Below are 19,391 nucleotides of genomic sequence, written 5' to 3'. Positions count from 1 at the left end.
ACTGTTGGAGGGTCAGTACTGAGGGAGCGCTGCACTGTCGGAGGGTCAGTACTGAGGGAGCGCTGCACTGTCGGAGGGTCAGTACTGAGGGAGTGCTGCACTGTCGGAGGGTCAGTACTGAGGGAGTGCTGCACTGTCGGAGGGTCAGTACTGAGGGAGTGCTGCACTGTCGGAGGGTCAGTACTGAGGGAGTGCTGCACTGTCGGAGGGTCAGTACTGAGGGAGTGCTGCACTGTCGGAGGGTCAGTACTGAGGGAGTGCTGCACTGTCGGAGGGTCAGTACTGAGGGAGTGCTGCACTGTCGGAGGGTCAGTACTGAGGGAGTGCTGCACTGTCGGAGGGTCAGTACTGAGGGAGTGCTGCACTGTCGGAGGGTCAGTACTGAGGGAGTGCTGCACTGTCGGAGGGTCAGTACTGAGGGAACACTCCATTTCCTACATTACAACAGTGATTACACTTCAATAAAATCCCTTCATTGGCTGTGCAGCAGAGTGGGATTCAGTGAACTGCGCTATCTAATTGCACATCCCTTATTTTGACAAATGAGTTCTGAGTTTAAGGGAAGCACTCAGATTATTCGCCATCTCCCATCCACTGATCTGTAGGACTCCCCTGGTGGAATAGCTTCCTGCTTTCCAAATCAGCAATGAGATATTGCCCCTGACCCTGGAAAAACTCCAATCACTCCCCCCAGCCTGCCTGAAGTGAGGGTTTTACTTTACTCAGCAGTTACAGGAGGATGTGTGAAGCAGAGAGACTGAGCTGACGAGATGGTGTGACTCAGTTTCAGAGTTCAGCTGGTTCTCTGGTTCACCCCTTCTAGTTACAATATCTCACCTTCCGAGAACCCAGCAAGCAGAAGCCGTGGTGAAATAGTTAACAGGAGGGTGGAGACTGCAGAGAAAGAGATTGAGGCAGAGAATGTAGAGCAGAGACAGAGGGGAGAGTTCGAGGAGTGAGTAGAAAACAAGGGGGGGTGGGGGGAGAGAGAGAGAGAGAGAGAGAGGGAAATGTGGAGACAGGGTGAGAGGAGTAATGGGGATGAGAAAGCAGAACAGAGGAAGCGATGGAGAAGAGAGTTTGAGGAGAGAGAGAGGAGGAAGAGACGGGGTAAAGAGATAAAGTACACAGAGAGAGGGAGAGAGGGTAAGAGGAGAGAGAGAGAGAGAAGGAGACAGAGGGAGAGATATAGAGAAATATGGAGAGGGGGACACAGAGTTGAAGGTGTCTTTCCAGAGAGAGTTAGAAGGGAAAATAATGGGAGAAGGGTTGGGAAAGGGAGATAGATCACGCATATTGGGAGAGGGATGGAGAAGGGGCGAAGGTCTGATAACAGAGAGAGGGTAGAGCGAGAGGGCAGATAAAGTGGGAGAGAGAGAGGCAGTGACGGAAAGAAGGAGTGAGTGAGAGGGAGGACAGGAGGAGATAGAGGAGGGACAATGAAAGGGAAGATGCTGCAGAGAAAGGGAGAGAGAGATGGAAGGGACAGAGTGTGAGAAAGGACAGAGAGGTGAAAAGAGAGTGGAGAGCGAGGATAGAGAGAGGTGAGAGTTAGAGGAGACAATATGATCGTGCAGAAGACAGAGATACATTGACCAATGAGAACCAGCAAGGCAATGGTATAACAACAACAACTTATAGTGATATAGCACCTTTAACATATTAAAATGTCTCAAGATGCTTCACAGGAGTGTAAATCAGCAAGAAATTTGACCCTGAGCAATATAAGGAGATAGCCGGGACAGGCTCAGTCGAAGAGGTCGTTTTTTAAGGAGTGTCTTAAAGGTGGAGAGAAAGAGGCGGAGAGGTTTAGGGAGGGAATTCCAGAGCTTAGGGCCCCAGGCAGCTGAAGGCACGGCCGCCAATGGTGGAGCGATGGGCAAGAGGCCGGAATTGGAGGAGGGCAGAGATCTCGGAGGGTTGTAGGGACTGGAGGAGGTTACAGAGATAGGGAGGGTTGTAGAGGCTGGAGGAGGTTACAGAGATAGGAAGGGTTGTAGGGGCTGGAGGAGGTTACAGAGATAGGGAGGGTTGTAGGGGCTGGAGGAGGTTACAGAGATAGGGAGGGTTGTAGGGGCTGGAGGAGGTTACAGAGATAGGGAGGGTTGTAGGGGCTGGAGGAGGTTGCAGAGATAGTGAGGGTTGTCGGGGCTGGAGGAGGTTACAGAGATGGGGAGGGTTGTAGGGGCTGGAGGAGGTTACAGAGACAGGGAGGGTTGTAGGGGCTGGAGGAGGTTACAGAGCTAGGGAGGGTTGTAGGGGCTGGAGGAGGTTACAGAGATGGGGAGGGTTGTAGGGGCTGGAGGAGGTTACAGAGATAGGGAGGGTTGTCGGGGCTGGAGGAGGTTACAGAGATGGGGAGGGTGCCATCTTTCGAGTGAGATGTTAAAACCGAGGCCCCGTCTGCCCTCTCAGGTGGATGTAAAAGATGCCACGCTGCCAGCAGGGGGTGCCCTCCTCGCTGCCCTGGGGCCTATGTTTATCCATTCACCAGATAATCTGGGGAATCATCACATTGCTGTTTGTGGGATCTTGCTGTGCGCTAATTGGCTGTCGCGTTTCCTACATTGCAGCAGTGACTGCAAACTGCTTCAATGGCTGTGAAGCACTTTGGAATGTCCTGAGGATGTGTGAGGCACTATAGAAATGCACATTCTGTTTTATTCCTTTTAAACCGGAGGTGATTGATTGACCTTGGGCTGCTTTTCTCTGACTCTTGTCAAACCGTAGCTTGTTCACAGGCTGAGGGACCTAAAACACATGACATCGACACGAAAGGAATAGATGTTTCCTCGTTCTGCCTTTCTGGTTCCCGGGAAAAGCAATCCCCCTTCTAGCCGCGTTGCGAATCTACCGTTAATAGACTTTCCCCTTGGCGATGGGAGAGACTGTCCTTGGCTGCACAACAACTGTAGCAACAGCCTGCATGTGACAACTAAAGGGGCTTCCAGGTTCAGAGGTCAATACGCTCTTTAGATTGTTCAAACAAGAAAGATAGAGGAGAATGAAACTAGCAACCCTAACCCTAACCCTAATCCTAACGTCACACACAGACACACACAGACAGACCCCCTGGAGAAAGAAGCCACCGACATCAATGTCTCTGAGCAAACTCTGAGTCATGTGGACCAGCTGCAAGTGTAGTTCTACCAGCCAGGCTTCAAAACCACACATTCAGCTGGACGACAATTGAATTACCAGACACCATAGACTGTATATTACTTATTATTTGCTCTGGACTCTAATCCAACCAAATTCTACCTATTTGTTTGTGTGTGGGATTCCCGTGTGTGTGAAAAAGTTGGAGCGTAGTTTATTTTTACTTCGCTCGGGATTTGATTTTAAGGACAATAAACTAATCCCTTTCTTGTTCAACATACGAACATGGAGCAGGAGTAGGCCACTCGACCCCTCGAGCCTGCTCCGCCATTCAATAAGCTCATGGCTGAACTGATTACTCCACATTTCCACCTACCCCCGATAACCTTTCACCCCCTTGCTTATCAAGAATCTATCTATTAAAAATATTCAAAGACTCTGCTTCCACTGCCTTTTGAGGAAGAGAGTTCCAAAGACTCACGACCCTCTGAGAGATTAAATTTCTCCTCATCTCTGTCTTAAATGGGTGACCCCTTATTTTTAAACAGTGACCCCTAGTTCTAGATTCTCCCACAAGGGGAAACATCCTTTCCACAGCCACCCTGTCAAGACCCCTCAGGATCTTATATGTTTCAATCAAGTCGCCTCTTACTCTTCTAAACTTCAGCAGATACAAGCCTAGCCTGTCCAATCTTTCCTCATAAGACAGCCCGTCCATTCCAGGTATTAGTCTAGTAAACCTTCTCTGTACTGCCTCCAACTAATTTACATCCTTCCTTAAATAAGGAGACCAGTACTGTACACAGTGCTCCAGATGTGGCCTCAACAATGTCCTGTATAACTGAAGCATAACCTCCCTACTTTTGTATTGAATTCCCCTCGTGATAAATGATAACATTCTATTAGCTTTCCTAATTACGTGCTGTACCAGCATACTAACCTTTTGCAATTCATGCACTAGGACACCCAGATCCCTCTGCATCTCAGAGCTCTGCAATCTCTCAACATTTAGATAATATGCTTCTTTTTCAATCTTCCTGCCACATTATACTCCATTTGCCAGGTCGTTCCCATTCACTTAGCCTATCTATATCCCTTTGTAGCCCCCTCATGTCCTCTTCACAAGTTATTTTCCTACCTATCTTTGTATCATCAACAAATGTAGTAACCATAACTTCGGTCCCTTCATCTAAGTCATTTACATAAATTGTAAAATGTTGAGGCCTCAGCACTGATCCCTGTGTCACACTACTCATTACATCTTGCCAACCAGAAAATGACACATTTATGCCTACTCTCTGTTTCCTGTTAGCTAGCCAATCTTCTATCCATGCCAATATGTTACCCCCGACACCATGAGCTTTTATTTTCTGCAATAACCTTTTATGTGGCACCTTATCAAATGCTTTCTGGAAATCTAAGTACAATAAATCCACCAGTTCCCCTTTATCTACAGTGGCGCAGTGGTTAGCACCGCAGCCTCACAGCTCCAGGGACCCGGGTTCGATTCCGGGTACTGTGTGGAGTTTGCAAGTTCTCCCTGTGTCTGCGTGGGTTTTCTCCGGGTGCTCCGGTTTCCTCCCACAAGCCAAAAGACTTGCAGGTTGATAGGTAAATTGGCCATTATAAATTGCCCCTAGTATAGGTAGGTGGTAGGGAAATATAGGGACAGGTGGGGATGTTTGGTAGGAATATGGGATTAGTGTAGGATTAGTATAAATGGGTGGTTGATGTTCGGCACAGACTCGGTGGGCCGAAGGGCCTGTTTCAGTGCTGTATCTCTAATCTAATCATATGTAACCCCCTCAAAGAACTCCAATAAATTGGTTAAACATGATTTCCCTTTCACAAAACCATGTTGACTCTTCCTGATTACCTTGAATTTTTCTCAATGCCCTGTTATAATGTCTTTAATAAAAGCTTCTAACATTTTCCCTAAGACAGATGTTAAGCTAACTGGCCTGTAGTTTCCTGCTTTCTGTCTCCCTTTTTGAATAACAGAGTTACATTCGCTATTTTCCAATCGAATGGAACCTTCCCCGAATCTAGGGAATTTTGGAAAATTAAAACCAACGCATCAACTGTCTCACTCGCCACTTCTTTTAAGACCCTTGGATGAAGTCCATCAGGACTCGGGAGCTTGTCAGCCCGCAGCTCCAACAATTTGTTCAGTACCAAATCAGAAGACACTATCCTCAGGGGTGTGGCCGCCTCCTGGGACAAAATGTCCAGGTAACTTTCCCCCTCCCTGATGTGTCGCAGTGTCTGCAGCTCGGACTCCAGTTCAATGACTCTGAGCCGAAGCTCTTCGAGCCGCAAACACTTACTGCGGACGTGTTTGCCCTGGATCACACTGGCATCCAGGAGTTCCCACATGTTGCAGCCGTGACACATCACCTGTCCTGCCATCCTTAACATGTTTTAAATTAACTACTTAATTATTTTATTCAATTATTTATTTTATTTTCCTTTTATATATTTTATTAAGCTTACCACTAGTTCCTTTACTATTTTACACATTAAACAATTAAGGTCCATTCTAATCCTATCAGATACTCACCAAACCGGTAGCTTCTTCCCAAACCAATCACTTCCCTGCTTGCCTGTGATGTTTGATGCTCTGTTTGATTTAAATTCAATTCAATGAAAATCTGACATGTATACTCACTCCAGCAGCTCTCGGTTTCCCTGCTCTCGCTGTTGATTGTGTCGTGACTCTGTCGTTACTTTCTGATTTTTCCCTGCTCCGCTCCTGCTGCACCCGCTGTGTTCCTCCCTCGCTCACGCCGTGCTCGTCTCTCGCTGCCTGTGTCTCCGGTCTCCCTTAATGTCTCAGCCGAAAGACGGCCACTCCGACAGTGCGGCCCTCCCTCTGTGCTGAGCTGCCGACAGTGCGGCCCTCCCTCAGAGCGGACACTGAGAGCGTCGTCCTGGATTTTTGTGCTCCAGTCTCTGGAGTGGGAGTTGAACACTGAAAATTAGGGTAAGAGAGGGATAGTCTTCGATGGGAGAGTTACAGGACTAGAGGGATGGTCTTCGATGGGAGAGTTAGGGGACTAGAGGGATGGTCTTCGATGGGAGAGTTAGAGGACTAGAGGGATGGTCTTCGATGGGAGAGTTAGGGGACTAGAGGGATGGTCTTCGATGGGAGAGTTAGAGGACTAGAGGGATGGTCTTCGATGGGAGAGTTAGGGGACTAGAGGGATGGTCTTCAATGGGAGAGTTAGAGGACTGGGGGATGGGTTTGGTAATCATTGTTAACAATGGTTTAATATTTTTGAGAAGTTCACTCTGAGCAGCAATTTATCAGCAGTGTCAATCCTTTCGGTCTGATCAGTTTTGCACTTGGTTTAAAATATCAGATGTATAAATTTTACCCAACATGCATTTCATTCTTCGACTACTTGTGTGAGCCCTAATTTCTCGACGAAAGTCTGAAGTCCTGCAGCTGCTGTTCTGGCTTCACCTTTTTCACATCGATAAGGAAGTTAGTGTTATTTTCAAAACCTCCTTCCTCTTTCACTCTCCCCTCAAATTGTTCAATATTGCAGAATCCACTCAGCTCAAAAATATGTGAAGATACGATGAAGTAAAAAGTGACTCTGATTGAGTTATTGAGGGAGAAACAGGAGTAGATTCACAGATTGAAGGGCAAGGAATGGATTATAATCAGAGATTATGCAACAAGGCGTGAGTTCAAGGCAATGAGGTTCCCTATCTCTGTAACTTCCTCAGCACCTACAACCCTCCCTATCTCTGTAACGTCCTCAGCACCTACAACCCTCCCTATCTCTGTAACCTCCTCAGCACCTACAACCCTCCCTATCTCTGTAACCTCCTCAGCACCTACAACCCTCCCTATCTCTGTAACCTCCTCAGCACCTACAACCCTCCCTATCTCTGTAACCTCCTCAGCACCTACAACCCTCCCTATCTCTGTAACCTCCTCAGCACCTACAACCCTCCCTATCTCTGTAACCTCCTCAGCACCTACAACCCTCCCTATCTCTGTAACCTCCTCAGCCCCGACAACCCTCCCTATCTCTGTAACGTCCTCAGCACCTACAACCCTCCCTATCTCTGTAACCTCCACCAGCCCCTACAACCCTCCTTATCTCTGTAACCTCCTCAGCACCTACAACCTCCCTATCTCTGGAACCTCCTCAGCACCTACAACCCTCCCTATCTCTGTAACCTCCTCAGCACCTACAACCCTCCCTATCTCTGTAACCTCCTCAGCACCTACAACCCTCCCTATCTCTGTAACGTCCTCAGCACCTACAACCCTCCCTATCTTTGTAACCTCCTCAGCACCTACAACCCTCCCTATCTCTGTAACCTCCTCAGCACCTACAACCCTCCCTATCTCTGTAACCTCCTCAGCACCTACAACCCTCCCTATCTCTGTAACCTCCTCAACACCTACAACCCTCCCTATCTCTGTAACCTCCTCAGCACCTACAACCCTCCCTATCTCTGTAACCTCCTCAGCACCTACAACCCTCCCTATCTCTGTGACCTCCTCATCACCTACAACCCTCCCTATCTCTGTAACCTCCTCAGCACCTACAACCCTCCCTATCTCTGTAACCTCCTCCAACCCCTACAACCCTCCCTATCTCTGTAACCTCCTCAGCACCTACAACCCTCCCTATCTCTGTAACCTCCTCAGCACCTACAACCCTCCCTATCTCTGTAACCTCCTCAGCACCTACGACCCTCCCTATCTCTGTAACCTCCTCAGCACCTACGACCCTCCCTATCTCTGTAACCTCCTCAGCACCTACAACCCTCCCTATCTCTGTAACGTCCTCAGCACCTACAACCCTCCCTATCTTTGTAACCTCCTCAGCACCGACAACCCTCCCTATCTCTGTAACCTCCTCAGCACCTACAACCCTCCCTATCTCTGTAACCTCCTCAGCACCTACAACCCTCCCTATCTCTGTAACCTCCTCAACACCTACAACCCTCCCTATCTCTGTAACCTCCTCAGCACCTACAACCCTCCCTATCTCTGTAACCTCCTCAGCACCTACAACCCTCCCTATCTCTGTGACCTCCTCATCACCTACAACCCTCCCTATCTCTGTAACCTCCTCAGCACCTACAACCCTCCCTATCTCTGTAACCTCCTCCAACCCCTACAACCCTCCCTATCTCTGTAACCTCCTCAGCACCTACGACCCTCCCTATCTCTGTAACCTCCTCAGCACCTACGACCCTCCCTATCTCTGTAACCTCCTCAGCACCTACGACCCTCCCTATCTCTGTAACCTCCTCAGCACCTACAACCCTCCCTATCTCTGTAACCTCCTCAGCACCTACAACCCTCCCTATCTCTGTAACCTCCTCAGCACCTACAACCCTCCCTATCTCTGTAACCTCCTCCAGACCCGACAACCCTCCCTATCTCTGTAACCTCCTCAGCATTTACAACCCTCCCTATCTCTGTAACCTCCTCCAGACCCGACAACCCTCCCAATCTCTGTAACCTCCTCAGCCCCTACAACCCTTCCTATCTCTGTAACCTCCTCCAGCCCCTACAACCCTCCCGATCTCTGTAACCTCCTCCAGCCCCTACAACCCTCCCTATCTCTGTAACCTCCTCCAGCCCCTACAACCCTCCCTATCTCTGTAACCTCCTCCAGCCCCTACAACCCTCCGAGATCTCTGCGCTCCTCCAATTCCGCCCTCTTGCCCATCCCCCGATTCCCATCGCTCCACCATTGGCGGCCGTGCCTTCAGCTGCCTGGGATTCCCTCCCTAAACCTCTCCTCCTCTCTCTCTCCTACTTTAAGACGTTCCTTAAAATCCGACCTCTTTGATCGAGTTTTGGTCACCGGTCCCTGATATCTCCTGATGTGACTCGGGGCCTAAAGCTTAATTTGATTTTCACTCCTAAGGGGCACCTCAAGATATTCTACAATAAATAAAGACAGAGTTACATTTCTCTAGTGCCTTTCACCACCTCAGGAGGTCCCAAAGCAGGAAATGCAGCTGCTAAATTGCACACAGCAAGATCCCACAAACAGCAATGTGATAATGATCCAGATCATTTATTTTTGTGACGTTGGTTGAGGGTTAAATATTGTCCCCAGGACACCGGGGAGAACTCCCCCCCTGCTCTTCTTCCAAATAGTGGCCGTGGGATCTTTTACACCCACCTGAGAGGGCAGACGGGGGCCTCGGTTCAATGTCTCATCTGAAAGACGGCACCTCCAACAGTGCAGCACTCCCTCGGTACTGACCCTCCGACAGTGCGGCACTCCCTCCGTGCTGACCCTCCGACAGTGCAGCACTCCCTCAGTACTGACCCTCCGAAAGTGCAGCACCCCCTCAGGACTGACCCTCCGGCAGTGCAGCACTCCCTCAGTACTGACCCTCCGGCAGTGCAGCACCCCCTCAGGACTGACCCTCCGACAGTGCAGCACCCCCTCAGGACTGACCCTCCGGCAGTGCAGCACCCCCTCAGGACTGACCCTCCGGCAGTGCAGCACTCCCTCAGGACTGACCCTCCGGCAGTGCAGCACTCCCTCAGGACTGACCCTCCGGCAGTGCAGCACTCCCTCAGTACTGACCCTCCAACAGTGCAGCACTCCCTCAGGACTGACCCTCCGGCAGTGCAGCACTCCCTCAGGAGTAACTCATACTTCCTGTTACCAAAATTTGTTTCAATTCCGTGCCAACGATATAACTGGTAATTAACATTCGTGCCACACAAGTGCCCGGCAATGACCATCTCCAATAAGAGAGAATCTAACCATCTCCCCTTGACATTCAATGGCATTACCATCGCTGAATCCCCCACTATCAACATCCTGGGGGTTACCATTGACCAGAAACTGAACTGGAGTAGCCATATAAATACCGTGGCTACAAGAGCAGGTCAGAGGCTAGGAATCCTGTAGCGAGTAACTCACCTCCTGACTCCCCAAAGCCTGTCCACCATCTACAAGGCACAAGTCAGGAGTGTGATGGAATACTCTCCACTTGCCTGGATGGGTGCAGCTCCAACAACACTCAAGAAGCTCGACACCATCCAGGACAAAGCAGCCTGCTTGATTGGCACCCCATCTACAAACATTCACTCCCTCCATCACCAACGCACAGTGGCAGCAGTGTGTACCATCTACAAGATGCACTCCAGCACCTCACCAAGGCTCCTGAGACAGCACCTTCCAAACCCACAACCTCTACCAACTAGAAGGACAAGGGCAGCAGATGCATGGGAACACCACTACCTGCAAGTTCCCCTCCAAGTCACACACCATCCTGACTTGGAACTATATCACCGTTCCTTCACTGTCACTGGGTCAAAATCCTTGAACTCCCTTCCTAACAGCACTGTGGGTGTACCTACCCCACATGGACTGCAGCGGTTCAAGAAGGCAGCTCACTACCACCTTCTCAAGGGCAATTAGGGATGGGCAATAAATGCTGGCCTGGCCAGCGATGCCCACATCCCATGAACGAATAAATAAAAATGTTCGTCACCCAGGACATTCTCCACCTGTGCCCACTTGGACAGTTGGTGCGTGCGAGTTATTTGACCAAGGGGGTCTTCACGCCTAACCCCAGGGACTATCCTCAACCCAATGTTGGCTCGTGCGCCCTTCTTCTCCTGAAGCATAAGTGGCAAGGAGAGTGGCAGGATCTGGGGAGGATGGGGTGGCATTTGCCCCCTCCCCTAACCCGGTGACAATGAGACCCTCTGAACACCACCGCCAAACCCCCCCTGCTGACTGTTAGGCCGAGTGACAGCAGGCATCTATTCATCTAAATCACGAAACAAACTTTAACTTCAATTTGAGACAGGAAACTGAGTTGTTCCGAAAGCCAGTTTGCAGTCTTTATCGCAAGGTGTGAATTCGGCAGTCACTGACTGGCAGAAACATAACTGACTGTTTCATTTTCATAAAGTAGACTGACCCGCAGTTCAGAACTACCTTCCACTCCTCCTCATCCACAAAACCTACTCCAAAACTTCATCAGGGAAAGACGGCATGCATTTCTCTAGCGCCTGTCACCACCTCAGGATGTCTCAGGATGTTTCACAAACAATGATACAACATTTTTGACGTGTGGTCACTGTTGTAATGCAGGAAATGCTGCAGCCAATTAGCGCACAGCAAGATCCCACCAACACCAATGTTGATTGAGGGTTAAATATTGGCCCCAGGACACGAGGGAGGATTCCCCTCCAAACTGGGGTACTCCTCACCCTCAACCTGCCCTCCCCCAGTCTCCCCCTCCCCCAATCTCCCCCTCCCCCAGTCTCCCCCTGTCTCCCCCTCCCTCAGACTCCCCCTCCCACAGTGTCTTCTCCCTCAAACTCCCTCTCCCTCAGTCTCCCCTCCCTCAGTCTCCCCTCCCTCAGTAGCCCCATCCCTTCCTCTCCCTCCCACAATGTCTCCTCCCTCAAGCTCCCCCTCCCTCAGTCTCCCCTCCCTCAGTCTCCCCTCCCTCAGTCGCCCCATCCCTTCCCCTCCCTCCCACAGTGTCCCCTCACTCAAACTCCCCCTCCCTCAGACTCCCCCTCCTTCAGTCCCCCTGCCTCAGTCTCCTCTCTCTCAGTCTCCCCACTCCTCAGTCTCCCCACCCCTCTGAATCCCCACCCATCAGCCTCCACTCCCTCAGCCTACATTCCGCAGGGTTTTTTGAGACTCCCAAGTCTCTACGTTCGAACAGGAACAGAATTCCGCTAAGCGGTATGAGGATTTAGAAGGCCCCACATCCCATAATTTCCTCCCATGGTATCCGCCTCTCTCAAAGGACACAGCTGGTGCAAAAAATTCAACTGAACCTGTGAGGCAGGTCCAATGGTCTCTGCAGGAGAGAGTGCGGAGGAGTTTGCTGGTCATTAATGTGATTTTTTGTCCACAGCAGTTTTCCTTCTCTCAGCAGAGTGTTTTTAATTCATCCGTGGGACATGGGCCTCACTGGCCAGGCCAGCATTTATTGCCCATCCCTAATTGCCCTTGAGAAGGTGGTGGTGAGCTGCCTTCTTGAACCGCTGCAGTCCATGTGGGGTAGGTACACCCACAGTGCTGTTAGGAAGGGAGTTCCAGGATTTTGACCCAGTGACAGTGAAGGAACGGCGATATAGTTCCAAGTCAGGATGGTGTGTGACTTGGAGGGGAACTTGCAGCTGGTGGTGTTCCCATGCATCTGCTGCCCTTGTCCTTCTAGTTGGTAGAGGTTGTGGGTTTGGAAGGTGCTGTCTCAGGAGCCTTGGTGAGGTGCTGGAGTGCATCTTGTAGATGGTACACACTGCTGCCACTGTGCGTCAGTGGTGGAGGGAGTGAATGTTTGTAGATGGGGTGCCAATCAAGCAGGCTGCTTTGTCCTGGATGGTGTCGAGCTTCTTGAGTGTTGTTGGAGCTGCACCCATCCAGGCAAGTGGAGAATATTCCATCACACTCCTGACTTGTGCCTTGTAGATGGTGGACAGGCTTTGGGGAGTCAGGAGGTGAGTTACTCTCGCTTCCTCAGTAGCTGCGAGTGTCAGGCGAGTCTCCTGACCTGGAGCCAGACACGCTGTGCTTGGACCCACAGATCGCACTAATAGTCAAAGAAGTCATTTTTAGTCCACCCGGGAAGATTTGTATCGTTTGAACTTCCCACTGTGTGCTCACACAATCAGCCCTCCAAAGTGAATTAAAAGGACTGAATATAGGTGTTTAAACACAGGAAAAAATTAATTGAATTCTGTGCTTGCCCCTACCTTGTGGTTTTATTTTATTATAAATATAGCTCCAGTCTCGGTATGTCTCTGAATTTCCAGTACAAAGTGCAGATTGGCCAACAATGCACTTTTCAGACAGTTTTGAATGTAATTTTCGCTCCATGTGCTGTTCATTCTCTTTCAGGATGTGGTGGAATTCGACATGGAGTATCTTCAATCATTAAACATGAGCTTCGGCTCAGGAGATTACCAGAATGACAGCTCCGACCCGTGTGATGCCATTATTGTCTGTGCCACCCAGCCCTGCGACGGCGTACTCAGCCAAGGATTCCTCCGTGTTTTTATGCCCATCTTCTACTCTGCCATCTTTCTCCTTGGACTGGTTGGCAATGGGATGGTGGTTGGGGTCCTCATGAGGAACATACGCACTCTGGCTGTGACCGAGACGTATATCCTCCACTTGGCAGTGGCTGATATCCTCCTCGCCAGTGGCATGCCTTTCTGGGCCGTCGAGGAGGCGAGGGGGTGGGTCTTTGGGACCGTGGCTTGTAAGCTGTTTGGGGCTTTGTACAATATCAATTTCTACAGCAGCATCTACCTCCTGGGCTGCATAAGCTTCGACCGTTACCTCTCCATCGTGCACGCTGTTCAGATGTACAAGAAGCGTCGGCCCTGGAGGGTGTACCTCAGCTGTGCAGTGGTGTGGTGCATCTGTCTGCTATTGGCCACCTGTACCCACCAGTACTGTATCCCAGTGTTATACAGTGACAGACCTGTCCTCACCAGTACTGTATCCCAGTGTTATACAGTGACAGACCTGTCCCCACCAGTACTGTATCCCAGTGTTATACAGTGACAGACCTGTACCCACCAGTACTGTACCTCAGTGTTATACAGTGACAGACCTGTCCCCACCAGTACTGTATCCCAGTGTTATACAGTGACAGACCTGTCCCCACCAGTACTGTACCTCAGTGTTATACAGTGACAGACCTGTCCCCACCAGTACTGTATCCCAGTGTTATACAGTGACAGACCTGTACCCACCAGTACTGTACCTCAGTGTTATACAGTGACAGACCTGTCCCCACCAGTACTGTATCCCAGTGTTATACAGTGACAGACCTGTACCCACCAGTACTGTACCCCAGTGTTATACAATGACAGACCTGTACCCACCAGTACTGTACCCAGTGTTATACAGTGACAGACCTGTACCCACCAGTACTGTACCCAGTGTTATACAGTGACAGACCTGTACCCACCAGTACTGTACCCAGTGTTATACAGTGACAGACCTGTACCCACCAGTACTGTACCCCAGTGTTATACAGTGACAGACCTGTCCCCACCAGTACTGTACCCCAGTGTTATACAGTGACAGACCTGTCCCCACCAGTACTGTACCCCAGTGTTATACAGTGACAGACCTGTACCCACCAGTACTGTATCCCAGTGTTATACAGTGACAGACCTGTACCCACCAGTACTGTACCCAGTGTTATACAGTGACAGACCTGTACCCACCAGTACTGTACCCAGTGTTATACAGTGACAGACCTGTACCCACCACGTACTGCACCCAGTGTTATACAGTGACAGACCTGTACCCACCAGTACTGTACCCAGTGTTATACAGTGACAGACCTGTACCCACCAGTACTGTACCCAGTGTTATACAGTGACAGACCTGTCCCCACCAGTACTGTATCCCAGTGTTATACAGTGACAGACCTGTACCCACCAGTACTGCATCCCAGTGTTATACAGTGACAGACCTGTACCCACCAGTGCTGTACCCCAGTGTTATACAGTGACAGACCTGTCCTCACCAGTACTGTACCCCAGTGTTATACAGTGACAGACCTGTCCCCACCAGTACTGTACCCCAGTGTTATACAGTGACAGACCTGTACCCACCACGTACTGTATCCCAGTGTTATACAGTGACAGACCTGTCCCCACCAGTACTGTATCCCAGTGTTATACAGTGACAGACCTGTACCCACCAGTACTGTACCCCAGTGTTATACAGTGACAGACCTGTCCCCACCAGTACTGTACCCCAGTGTTATACAGTGACAGACCTGTCCCCACCAGTACTGCATCCCAGTGTTATACGGTGCCAGACCTGTCCCCACCAGTACTGTACCCCAGTGTTATACAGTGACAGACCTGTCCCCACCAGTACTGTACCCCAGTGTTATACAGTGACAGACCTGTACCCACCACGTACTGTATCCCAGTGTTATACAGTGACAGACCTGTACCCACCACGTACTGTATCCCAGTGTTATACAGTGACAGACCTGTACCCACCACGTACTGTATCCCAGTGTTATACAGTGACAGACCTGTACCCACCAGTATTGTACCCCAGTGTTATACAGTGACAGACATGTCCCCACCAGTACTGTACCCCAGTGTTATACAGTGACAGACCTGTCTCCACCAGTACTGTACCCCAGTGTTATACAGTGACAGACCTGTACCCACCAGTACTGTACCCCAGTGTTATACAGTGACAGACATGTCCCCACCAGTACTGTACCCCAGTGTTATACAGTGACAGACATGTCCCCACCAGTACTGTACCCCAGTGTTATACAGTGACAGACCTGTACCCACCACGTACTGTATCCCAGTGTTATACAGTGACAGACCTGTACCCACCACGTACTGTATCCCAGTGTTATACAGTGACAGACCTGTACCCACCACGTACTGTATCCCAGTGTTATACAGTGACAGACCTGTACCCACCAGTACTGTACCCCAGTGTTATACAGTGACAGACATGTCCCCACCAGTACTGTACCCCAGTGTTATACAGTGACAGACATGTCCCCACCAGTACTGTACCCCAGTGTTATACAGTGACAGACCTGTCCTCACCAGTACTGTATCCCAGTGTTATACAATGACAGACCTGTCCCCACCAGTACTGTACCCCAGTGTTATACAGTGACAGACCTGTCCCCACCAGTACTGTACCCCAGTGTTATACAGTGACAGACCTGTCCCCACCAGTACTGTACCCCAGTGTTATACAGTGACAGACCTGTCCCCACCAGTACTGTATCCCAGTGTTATACAGTGACAGACCTGTACCCACCAGTACTGTACCCCAGTGTTATACAGTGACAGACCTGTCCTCACCAGTACTGTACCCCAGTGTTATACAGCGACAGACCTGTCCCCACCAGTACTGTACCCCAGTGTTATACAATGACAGACCTGTACCCACCAGTACTGTACCCCAGTGTTATACAGTGACACACCTGTCCCCACCAGTACTGTACCCCAGTGTTATACAGTGACAGACCTGTCCCCACCAGTACTGTACCCCAGCGTTATACAGTGACAGACCTGTCCCCACCAGTACTGTACCCCAGTGTTATACAGTGACAGACCTGTCCCCACCAGTACTGTAACCCAGTGTTATACAGTGACAGACCTGTCCCCACCAGTACTGTACCCCAGTGTTATACAATGACAGACCTGTACCCACCAGTACTGTACCCCAGTGTTGTACAGTGACAGACCTGTTCCCACCAGTACTGTACCCCAGTGTTGTACAGTGACAGACCTGTACCCACCAGTACTGTACCCCAGTGTTATACAGTGACAGACCTGTACCCACCAGTACTGTACCCCAGTGTTACACAGTGACAGACCTGTACCCACCAGTACTGTACCCCAGTGTTGTACAGTGACAGACCTGTTCCCACCAGTACTGTACCCCAGTGTTGTACAGTGACAGACCTGTACCCACCAGTACTGTACCCCAGTGTTATACAATGACAGACCTGTACCCACCAGTACTGCACCCCAGTGTTATACAGTGACAGACCTGTACCCACCAGTACTGTATCCTAGTGTTATACAGTGACAGACCTGTACCCACCAGTACTGTATCCTAGTGTTATACAGTGACAGACCTGTTCCCACCAGTACTGTATCCTAGTGTTATACAGTGACAGACCTGTTCCCACCAGTACTGTACCCCAGTGTTGTACAGTGACAGACCTGTACCCACCAGTACTGTACCCCAGTGTTATACAGTGACAGACCTGTACCCACCAGTACTGTACCCCAGTGTTACACAGTGACAGACCTGTACCCACCAGTACTGTACCCCAGTGTTGTACAGTGACAGACCTGTTCCCACCAGTACTGTACCCCAGTGTTGTACAGTGACAGACCTGTACCCACCAGTACTGTACCCCAGTGTTGTACAGTGACAGACCTGTCCCCACCAGTACTGTACCCCAGTGTTATACAGTGACAGACCTGTACCCACCAGTACTGTACCCCAGTGTTATACAGTGACAGACCTGTACCCACCAGTACTGCATCCCAGTGTTATACAGTGACAGACCTGTCCCCACCAGTACTGTACCCCAGTGTTATACAGTGACAGACCTGTACCCACCAGTACTGCATCCCAGTGTTATACAGTGACAGACCTGTCCCTACCAGTACTGTACCCCAGTGTTATACAGTGACAGACCTGTACCCACCAGTACTGCATCCCAGTGTTATACAGTGACAGACCTGTCCCCACCAGTACTGTACCCCAGTGTTACACAATGACAGACCTGTACCCACCAGTACTGCATCCCAGTGTTATACAGTGACAGACCTGTCCCCACCAGTACTGTACCCCAGTGTTATACAGTGACAGACCTGTCCCCACCAGTACTGTACCCCAGTGTTATACAATGACAGACCTGTCCCCACCAGTACTGCATCCCAGTGTTATACAGTGACAGACCTGTCCCCACCAGTACTGTACCCCAGTGTTATACAGTGACAGACCTGTCCCCACCAGTACTGTACCCCAGTGTTATACAGTGACAGACCTGTCCCCAACAGTACTGTACCCCAGTGTTATACAGTGACAGACCTGTCCCCACCAGTACTGCATCCCAGTGTTATACAGTGACAGACCTGTCCCCACCAGTACTGTACCCCAGTGTTATACAGTGACAGACCTGTCCCCACCAGTACTGTACCCCAGTGTTATACAGTGACAGACCTGTCCCCACCAGTACTGTACCCCAGTGTTATAGTGACAGACCTGCCCCACCAGTACTGTACCCCAGTGTTATACAGTGACAGACCTGTCCCCACCAGTACTGTACCCCAGTGTTATAGTGACAGACCTGTCCCCACCAGTACTGTACCCCAGTGTTATACAGTGACAGACTTGTACCCACCAGTACTGCACCCCAGTGATATACAGTGACAGACATGTCCTTGCCAGTGTTGAGGTTTGACTGAATGTCTAATTATACTGGAGGATGGTGATACAATTGAATGAACACTGCATCAATGCTTCTCCTCCCCTACTCATACATGACTAACATCCTCTTGCAAGCACTGTCCTCCAGTTGTTTGGCACCAACCCCACTCTTGGAAAACCCTTGTCCAGTTTCCATCTGTAATTCATGGCTTGAGTGAGCTGGGAAGTTTAGTCTTCGGAAGATGTGAAGAAGAACGGGATGAGGCCATTCTGCCCCTCAACCTGTTCCACCATTTAATCTGATTATGTCAGTTTCTCCTGGTCTATTCTGGCGAAGCATTTCAAATGCCCAGTTCATTTCGCCTTCAATCTTCTCGACTCAAGGGTATTACAAGCTGAGTATATGCAATCTGTCCTCGGAATGGAACTCTCTGAGTTCTCTGCAGTATTTATAACCCAGCCACAATCAAAGGCCCCAAGTGAATTCTGTCCTCCTTTGCGAATGGCAGTCTCACAACCAGCACAATAGTCTCATATTAAATGATGTCTCTCATTGCCTCCATTTTGAAGTAACTCCCTCTACCCTGGCCATTCCCTTTTCTCAATCGTTACCTTTCATATATTCTTGTTTTTTTTTGCTGGAGACATTTGTCGAAGAACCCATTTACTGTGGAGTTGCAAATGGGGAGAAAAAGAGTTGCATTTCTATAGAGCCTGACCCGACCTCAGGATGTCCCAAACCGTCTCGCAGTCTGTGAAGCACTTTTTGAAATGTAGTCACTGTTAAAAGGTAGGTAATGCAGATCCAGCCTGTTAAAGATGCCGACTCGGCATTTGCCAACACCTCAAGTATTATTCCGCTGCTGAGGCAACATTTAAAAGCCCAGCTGATGTAAATAGGCACATCACCGAGGTTATTGGAAAGAAATGAATACATTTGCATTCATATGGAACCTTTCACATCCTCAGGACATCCCGAAGCACTTCACAAAGAGGTTCACCTGAAGTGCAATAATGTGCTTTTCTTCGGGGAGACCGCCCGGCCAATTTGTGGACTGGCGACGGCTGGTAAATCCCCGGCTGGAATATGACCGGTTTTCCTTGTTTTTGGTGATATCATGAACATAATCTGTGCATAATTAGACGCTGGGTGATATTCAAGCACATAGTTGAAACAGCCTCTGTAAGATGAAATTTAGCTCAACTATACAGAGGTTAGTGTTAACATCTTTGCATCGTGAGAATGCATTTTGTACAATAGAGGTTAACACAGGGTTTAGATTAGATCATTGGGATTATATGGTTGGGGGTGAATGTTAAGTAGGCAGTACGAGTTGGATTAATGCAGCGAAAGAG

The 19,391-nt window shown here is 49.8% G+C and overlaps 1 protein-coding gene across 1 annotated transcript; it reads left to right on the top strand.

Moving 5' to 3' along the window:
• Window positions 1-10,585: 10,585 nt before the first annotated feature.
• Window positions 10,586-19,126, top strand: LOC137352884 (C-X-C chemokine receptor type 3-like). Its single transcript, XM_068018734.1, has 4 exons — window positions 10,586-10,737; window positions 11,986-12,094; window positions 12,972-13,572; window positions 19,005-19,126. Exons 1-4 carry the CDS (start codon window positions 10,586-10,588, stop codon window positions 19,124-19,126), a joined length of 984 nt encoding a protein of 327 aa, XP_067874835.1.
• The last annotated feature ends 265 nt before the right edge of the window (window positions 19,127-19,391 follow it).

Source organism: Heterodontus francisci, chromosome 39 (genome assembly GCF_036365525.1).
Source record: "Heterodontus francisci isolate sHetFra1 chromosome 39, sHetFra1.hap1, whole genome shotgun sequence".
NCBI classification, from domain to species: domain Eukaryota; kingdom Metazoa; phylum Chordata; class Chondrichthyes; order Heterodontiformes; family Heterodontidae; genus Heterodontus; species Heterodontus francisci.
This window is presented reverse-complemented; position numbering and strand designations above follow the sequence as displayed.

Excerpts from the sequence above, each read along its gene's own strand:
- LOC137352884 (XM_068018734.1), top strand. The coding sequence starts at position 10,586 with ATGTTCGTCACCCAGGACATTCTCCACCTGTGCCCACTTGGACAGTTG. Across the intron at positions 12,095-12,971 it reads TTGCCCTTGAGAAGGTGGTG|GATGTGGTGGAATTCGACAT; the intron begins GTGAGCTGCCTT and ends ATTCTCTTTCAG. Across the intron at positions 13,573-19,004 it reads TGACAGACCTGTCCTCACCA|GACATCCCGAAGCACTTCAC; the intron begins GTACTGTATCCC and ends TCACATCCTCAG.